This window comes from Euleptes europaea, chromosome 9 (assembly GCF_029931775.1).
Source record: "Euleptes europaea isolate rEulEur1 chromosome 9, rEulEur1.hap1, whole genome shotgun sequence".
NCBI classification, from domain to species: domain Eukaryota; kingdom Metazoa; phylum Chordata; class Lepidosauria; order Squamata; family Sphaerodactylidae; genus Euleptes; species Euleptes europaea.
This window is the reverse complement of record NC_079320.1, coordinates 67,394,720-67,402,681: the sequence shown is the minus strand read 5'-3', so window position 1 is coordinate 67,402,681 and position 7,962 is coordinate 67,394,720. Positions and strand designations below refer to the sequence as shown.

Here is a 7,962-nt window from a genome sequence, read left to right as displayed (position 1 = left end):
TCACCAGGGGCCAGGGGAGCATTTAAGCAGGGCCTGATTGTACAGCTCTCAGTTCTGTTCTGTACTACAATAAAGCGTTGTCATTGGAACTCCATACTTAACAGCAGTTGGGCCATTTATGCGTAGGTTTTGCCCTGGATTTGCCGCTCCTTAGATGCACATTTTCCCTATTTGAATTTTCAAAACTCTGCACGGGGGCTTATTTTTGAGTTTCGAGAATGTGGATGGGGAAAATGTGCATTTAGAGAGCGGCAAATCCAAGGCCAAACCTCCCACGAATAAATGGCTTTCGTTTTTATCTGCCGACTTTCTGGACCACTTAAGGGAGACTCAACCCGGCTTACAAGCACCTTCCCTCCCCCACAACAGACACCCTGTGAGATAGGTGGGGCTGAGAGATCTGTGACTAGCCCAAGGTCCCCCAGCTGGGGAGCGGGGAAACAAATCCCGCTCTCCAGATCAGAGTCCGCCGCTCACGTGGAGGAGTGGGGAACCCAGCCCGGTTCTCCAGATCAGACTCCACCTGCTCCAAACCACCGCTCTTTTTATCTTTTAATATATATTTTTATTATTTTTCAATAATTGCTATACATCTCATTTGACAATACATCCTATATACCCGTGTTGGCGAACCTATGGCACGTGTGCCGACTCCGGCAAGCATAGCCCTCTCTGCTGGCACGCGCGGCTCAGCTGGGCGGTGGGGGCTTTGACCTGCTCCGCGCTGCCTGCAGGCAGCGGGGAGCAGTTCAAAGCCCCCCCTTCCCCTGGACTTCCTGCCGCCCAGCTGGGAGTCCAGGGAAGTTGTTTTTTCTAAACTAAAACCTCAGTATTCAGGTTAAATTGCCGTGTTGGCACTTTGCGATAAATAAGTGGGTTTTGGGTTGCAGTTTGGGCACTTGGTCTCTAAAAGGTTCGCCATCACTGCTATATACCAATCTTTGACTCGATAAAAAAAATCAACAAATTATTAGGTGCATGTCTTCAGTATTAAACAGAATAATAACCGACTTCCCCACCGACTTCCTCCCTCCCTCCAAATATCTGGTATCTCCTCTGTATTAATATTTCCTAATCCTTAGAAGCCATCATTTCAATGTAATATTTCCCCCTTATTTAATATATTTCGATAAGCAATGATAATATAATATTAATAATAACGAGAGAAACAATAGGAAAACAATCATTTAAAAAATAAAAAAAACAGAGACATAACAAAACACATTAGCATAGGGCGAAAACGCACGGTCGCTTGAGCCTCCTTTCTTCCCTGTTCCAGCCAGGATTCAGCCAGGATCGAACGCACGAACGTTCTTGGATCGAACGCACGAACGTTCTTCCCTGTTCCAGCCAGGATTCAGCCAGGATCGAACGCACGAACGTTCTTGGATCGAACGCACGAACGTTCTTCCCTGTTCCAGCCAGGATCGAACGCACGAACGTTCTTGGATCGAACGCACGAACGTTCTTCCCTGTTCCAGCCAGGATTCAGCCAGGATCGAACGCACGTTCGTGCGTTCGATCCTGGCTGAATCCTGGCTGGAACAGGGAAGAAAGGAGGCTCAAGCGACCGCGCGTTTCCGCCCTACCGTTTTTCAACCACCGCTCTCAACCACCACGCCACGCTGGCTGGTGGAGAGCTTGCGTCCAGCAAGAGGGCTTACCGGAGAGTAAACCGCACTGAGTCCGGAGGGAATTGGTAGAAGGCGGGCGGCTGGGAGGGGAGGAGGAGGAGGGAGGGTCTCCATTGGGTCTCCATTGGTTGCGCCCAGGCAGGGCGGCGTTTCCTCCCCCCCTCCGGGAAGACGGAGGAGGAGCTCCCGCGCCAAGAAAAGAGCCGCCGGGGAGCCGGGGCGGCGCAGAGCAGTCGCCGGCTCGCTTGCAATTGCTCGGGGTGGTCTCTTCTTCTCCCCCCCCACCCTCTCCCAGGCGTCCGTCCTGCTCCCCGCAGCCCCCCGACTCCCCCCGTCGCCTCTGCAGCTCTGCTGGCCTCTCCCCGGGCAGCTGCGATGCGCCTGATCCAGCACATGGGCACCATCGCCGAGTATCCCCAGGCGGGCAGCGCCAGCGGCGCAGGGGAGAGCTGCGCCTTGGGGGGCCCCGCCGGCCGCCCCCGCCTCATCAAGATCGCCGTGGTGGGGGCCAGCGGCGTGGGCAAGACCGGTGAGTCGGCGGGGAGGGGATAGGGGGGATCGCTTGGGGGGGCGGGTTGAGTGTTGGGCGGCGGCAGGAGCCAGATTGGGAGTTGCCCCTCGCCCCCCCATCATAGAATTGGAAGGGTCATCTAGTCCAGGATCATCTAGTCCAGGGTCATCTAGTCCAACCCCCTGCACAATGCAGGGATTTCACAACCCCCCCACATACACCCCAGTGACCCCTACTCCATGCCCAGAAGATGGCCAAGATGCCCCCCCTCTCATGAACTGCCCAAGTTCATGGAATCAATGCATCCTGTTGGGACAGTGGTTTGTCCCCCAAGCGGGGAGGTGGGATGGGAGTAGGGCATAAAGAAACAAACCTGCAGTCGCTATGATCTGGAAGAGGCTAAGATCCAGCGATGCTTGTACGTGAAGCTGCCTTACACTGAATCAGACCCTTGGTCCATCCAAGTCAGTATTGTCTGCTCAGACCGGCAGCGGCTCTCCAGGGTCTCAGACAGAGGTCTTTCACATCGCCTACTTGCCTAGCCCCTTTAATTGGAGATGCTGGGGGTGGAACCTGGGACCTTCTGCATGTCGAGCAGATGCTCCACAAACTGAGCCACAGTCCTTTACAGTGCAGTCCTCTGCCGAGTTGCTCCAGTCGAAGCCCATTAAAATCCAATGGCTCAGACTGGAGAAACTCCACCGTCTGCATTATGGGGAAAGCAGGCGGAAAGCTTCCTTCCAGACAGAGAAAGAGCCACCTGCTGCCAGATTGGAAATGGATACTAATGAGCCAAAAGACTCACTGGCAGTGGATTGCCATTCCTCAGACATCCATCCCGGTTCCTTCGTATGGGGATCTTGTGTTCTGTGCCCGAGCGCCACTTTGCATTAAGCTAGCGAATCCAGGACCGTGCCTAGAAACATGCTGAACTCTCTGTTCCTTGGAAGAAGGGAATTTGTGGGGGGGGGGGCGGCTTCAATTTTATAGCCTGAAATTCAAGCCTCTCGAGGCGGAGCGGGATGCCCTTCCTAGTCAATAGGCTTAGGATTGCAGCCTTACACCCTACGCCCGAGTTTCATCTGCTAGCCGTTGCTGTCATACAAGATGCAGTGTTAGAAAATGATGTGCTGCTTTTGCCGTGCTAACCTGCATTGGGGCTTTGGGGACAGGCAGAGGCGTGGTGAACATTTAATGCCAAACAGTACCCTTAATGTTAACCTGCCCCCTTTCCTGTTCTTCGCAGCTCTGGTGGTGAGATTTCTCACAAAGCGATTCATCGGGGACTACGAACGCAACGCAGGTAAGAGCTGGCACGTAACTTTCACACTGTTGTGTTCGCAGGTTGGTATGGTGTTGTGTTCGGACCGATGAGCTGTTTGCTCTTCCGCTCCTGGGAAACTAAACCATACGACAGGACTGTGCTTGGAAAACTCACTTTCCCGGAACCTCAGTGTCTGCCAGGCTCCACACAGCATTAGGGGGCTATTCATCATGTTCTCAAGAGAACCAAAAGAATATGCACACAGCCTTATTTTAACCAGTGCAGCCTGAAGGGGGGGGGGAGCCAATATGTCATTTTTATTCTCATTTTGGCCAAAGTAGAGAATCTTGACCCCCTTATGTTCTTTGACTTTTAAAGCCTTTCCCTCATTTTTCATTCCGCCGTGCTTCTTCCCACTCCAGCTCCGTACAATACAATTAATTCTAGTTGAATGGTTCTGGTTTTTAAGCCCTGTAACCTAGTTTCACTCCTATCTTTATGTGCGATCAAGGCTAGCTGCATAAATACATTTGGATTTAAATCCAGAGGGCTTCGTTATGCGCCAGGAAAAGCGAGCAAGCACAAGAGGGCCTCCTGAGACATCCTGTAGATCAGTTGATTGAAGCTTTCAAAATAGCAATGTATGTACCTAAGGACGAGGGAGTTCAGGCTCTTTTCAGTGCAGGGGCCAGTCCTGCAAACATATGTGAATGTATGCAAATATACTTAAATATACGTAGAGAGGGAGTCGGTCTATGCAGTAGTAAGCATATACTTGTTCCAGTTTCAGCAGATAAGTGGACAATAAAAAATAACCACGAATCGGTCATACAAACTTTCAAAAATCTCTTGGATGAAAATGCCCTGGATGCTTGAAGTTTCCTAATACTGAGTCAGACTATTGGTCTATCAAGGTCAGGGCTATCTACTCTGAGAGGCAGCAACTCTCCAGGGTCTCAGGTAGTGGGTGTTCACATCACCTACCAACGGATTATTTTCAGTGGATATGCTGGGGATTGAACTTGGAATCATCTTGGTGCTTTACCACTGAGCCATGGCCCCACCTCTAATGCCATCTGTCCCTACTCTTCTTACATCATGCAGTTGTAAAGTTTCTTTATTTTTAACCCATGTCCAATTTAAGGGAAATTCAGCAGACCCATGTAGGTCAAATGACCTGGGGAAATGTGTACTGCATAAAAATGCTCTCCCAAAGTTCTTATGTTTTAGATATGAACAAGTTACCATATGCTCTTTGGGTATCTTAAAACGTATCAAGTCAGCTAGCAGGGAGCTTTTAAGCAGAAGCCCTCATGGTGAAGAAAACGGAGGACACATCCCAGCCAGAATGAGCCTTTGGGTTGGATCCAGCCAGCTTTTTCACTCAGTAGCATCCAATTTTCCTCCTTACTGCAACTCCTGTCCCACATGACTTTTGTCTGTGCAGGTCCCATGATTCCCAGCATAGCCTTTTTTTGTGGTCAAAGAGGACTCTTCTCCCCTTTTCAGTAGTAGAAAAGCTGAATGGATCCAACCCATTTGTTTCAATAGGAGAATTAAACATATGCTTAACTCTGGCATTGGAGTAACTGAATTCACATGTACTTTAACTTTGGCTGGAGTGTACTTTGATTTCCTGTAAAAAGGTCCCAGACAGCTCATAAACTCTTTTGCTCCTAAAGGTACTACCAACTTGCTTATACAACTAAAATTCACAAGCAAGCCTACATAAACCACTCCGTCTTGGCCCTGTTATCTGTGTTGCTAATTTGGTCCTATACGTGGGAGGCAAATGCTTTTACACTTAGCAGCTATTATGCATGTTACCGTTGCTCATCTGTGAGCATAGAGTGATGAAATTTATTCCTGTTGCTAGGTAATCTGTACAGCAGGCAAATCGAAATTGATGGAGAGATGCTTGCAATACAAGTCCAAGATACGCCAGGCGTACAGGTGAGTTGAGCCTTGCGCAGTTTGCAATGCTGCTTCAGTTTGGGGACTTCTTACAGCAGGATGATCCCATACTTGTTTACTGAGAAGTCACACTAAATTCACTGGACCCCTTGCTCCCATGTGGCTGGATCCAGTAGGTTTTTCCACTGGTGAAAATGGGAGTAAGGATCCCCTGTGACCACCAAAAAGGCCATATGAAATAGGGGCTGTAACAGGGAAATTAAGTGAACATGTTGGCTGGATCCAACCCAAAGTAAGTGTGCCCAGGACAGCAGATTTAACCAGTAGAGCTGAATTCTCTCCTGATGCCCATTTCAGTGCTAAGAGCTAGGAGAGCTAGTCACTCGTGCTATAAACAGTCAGGCCTTGATATATGGTCTGTATATAGTCCCCTGACGGTAAAAGAAAACAACCAGCTCTTTCAATGAAAGTTTTGTCCACTTCAAGACACAGAAGTCTTGTTTAGGACGGCTGGTTTTCTCATACAGGGATCTACTTGCTAATGTGTTCCTAACAGACTGGGGAGCACTTGGCTTTTATTGTGCTAGCAAAGTGTCTTGGAAATCTAGAGGAGAAATTTTATTGCTGCAGCGTAATAAACTTTCATAAATGCACACAATAAAAACTTTAAAAAGTCACAGCACTGGCAGCTGAATTAGCTGAAATTTGTTTAATGGAGTTAATCTTCCATTATGGAAAGTTTGAACGTATAGCCATGAATACGGTCAAATTTTGCCTTTTTGAACTAGGCAGCTGTCCAATTTTAAATGCTTCCAGCTCATATCTTTGCTCTCCCCCTGCCCCTCCCCAGACTTGCTGTCTAGCCAGTTAATTTCCCATTCTGTAGCACCACAAAGTCTTTTTCTCTTTTCCCTGAATACAGTACTTCTCAGGCCAGTTTTCCGCTTAAATACTGCAAATTGCAAAACCGTAGGTTTTTTTCACCCTGCAGCTGGATCAACAAACTTTATGAAGGGAAGCGAATGATGGTTTTAGAGACGCTATAGCCATGCCATCCCATAAGCGCAATAAAGGTTCAAGCTACTTGCTCTGAGTTCTTCCTCTGCAGCCACATAACTTTCCTGCTGTTCCTCCCCCTCCCCCCAGATCCATGGACACAGTTTGGACTGTAATGAACAGTTGAACAGATGCATTCGGTGGGCAGACGCCGTGGTGATAGTCTTTTCGATCACAGACTACAAAAGTTATGAACTGCTCAGTCGCGTCCACCAGCACATACGGCAGCTGCACCCAGGGAACAGAGTGCCGGTGGCGGTCATCGCCAACAAAGCCGACCTCCTTCACATTAAAGAGGTGGAACCCCAACACGGACTCCAGCTGGCCAGCATGTTGGGTTGTACTTTCTACGAAGTGTCCGTCAGCGAGAACTACAAGGAGGTCTTCAGCGCTTTCCATAGCCTGTGTAAAGATGCCTGTAAGCAACAATCTGTCAGCACCCCAGAGAAGAGAAGAACCTCTCTCATTCCAAGACCAAAGTCACCCAACATGCAGGACCTGAAGAGAAGGTTTAAGCAAGCCTTATCAGCTAAAGTGAGAACTGTCACTTCAGTCTGAAAAATCAGACTGCTCGAGGGGGGGTTCCCCCCTCCCAATGCACACTCCAACACTTCCTGTCTGGGAATGTTAGTCTGTGGCACTGCGGTAGCCAGCAAAGGCACATGAGAGTGTCTAGATTTTGTTTAAGCAGTTGTCAACATGAAGAATTGTATAATGGAGGGACAACACTGAAGCCCAAATAAGCTCCAGAAGAGGTGGTAGAGCATGGATTTTCATATTGAAAAATAGAACTTTTGAGTGGACATTTCTGTGCTCTGTGGTAGAATTTGGATAATTCTGATAAATGTGTTATCACTTGAAACTGCACGGGGTGGAAACAGAGAAGAAATACTCTGGCTGCCGTCTCATTCAATGGCAAACAAGTCGTGTTTTTACATCAGTGTGTTGTTTTCTTTTGATATTGGATGAAGGTTGGCTCTCCCCCACCCCAGCGCTCACCAGAGCCTTAAGTTGCTTTTCTAACCTGCCGTTCAATGCAGATGTCACACCATTTTTGCCAAATGAAACATCAGCATAAAATAAAATGGGCATTATTGACCGTATGATTACGGATGTTTTGTACTCCAAATATTGTTTAGAATGTGGTTATCTGAGATAATATTGTCTTGATCACTCTTCAGAGACTAATCATCTGATGCAATGTTTTCAGATATGTTTTTGATTTGGATTGACTGGTGGTGATTATTGTAAATCCTCACTTAATTGCTCTGGGTATGGATGCGATTTCCTCTTATCTCAGTCCAGTAAGATTGTTTGCTGTGGTCTACGAGGCTGATCTTTCTTGGCTGAACTGTTCTCCAGTGGAGGCACGTGGGATCTTCCACTGTTGCATGTCTGGCAGTTGTAGCCGCGTTTTCAGAATCTGAATTGTCAAAATTGGTTCACGGAATCAACAGGATTTGAGTTTAAGGGCTATGAGTCTTATACCAATGCACTTTAAAAAAAACACCCACCCACCTGTGCTTTTCCCCTTAAGCTGTTAACTTATTTATTTTTTACTTGATAGCAACTCTTTATGTGGA

At 48.0% G+C, this 7,962-nt stretch overlaps 1 protein-coding gene across 1 annotated transcript; it reads left to right on the top strand.

The window, feature by feature from the left end:
- The first annotated feature begins 1,978 nt into the window (after positions 1-1,978).
- RASL11B (RAS like family 11 member B) lies at positions 1,979-6,956 on the top strand. The gene is made up of 4 exons (XM_056855573.1): positions 1,979-2,163; positions 3,392-3,448; positions 5,286-5,362; positions 6,470-6,956. Exons 1-4 carry the CDS (start codon positions 2,010-2,012, stop codon positions 6,935-6,937), a joined length of 756 nt encoding a protein of 251 aa, XP_056711551.1. The 5' UTR covers positions 1,979-2,009; the 3' UTR covers positions 6,938-6,956.
- The last annotated feature ends 1,006 nt before the right edge of the window (positions 6,957-7,962 follow it).

What these genes read in the sequence shown, in the direction of transcription:
- RASL11B (XM_056855573.1), top strand. Translation starts at nt 2,010, where the DNA reads ATGCGCCTGATCCAGCACATGGGCACCATCGCCGAGTATCCCCAGGCG. An exon ending in CAGCGGCGTGGGCAAGACCG is followed by an intron (nt 2,164 to 3,391) that starts GTGAGTCGGCGG and finishes TGTTCTTCGCAG; the next exon opens with CTCTGGTGGTGAGATTTCTC. An exon ending in GGACTACGAACGCAACGCAG is followed by an intron (nt 3,449 to 5,285) that starts GTAAGAGCTGGC and finishes TCCTGTTGCTAG; the next exon opens with GTAATCTGTACAGCAGGCAA.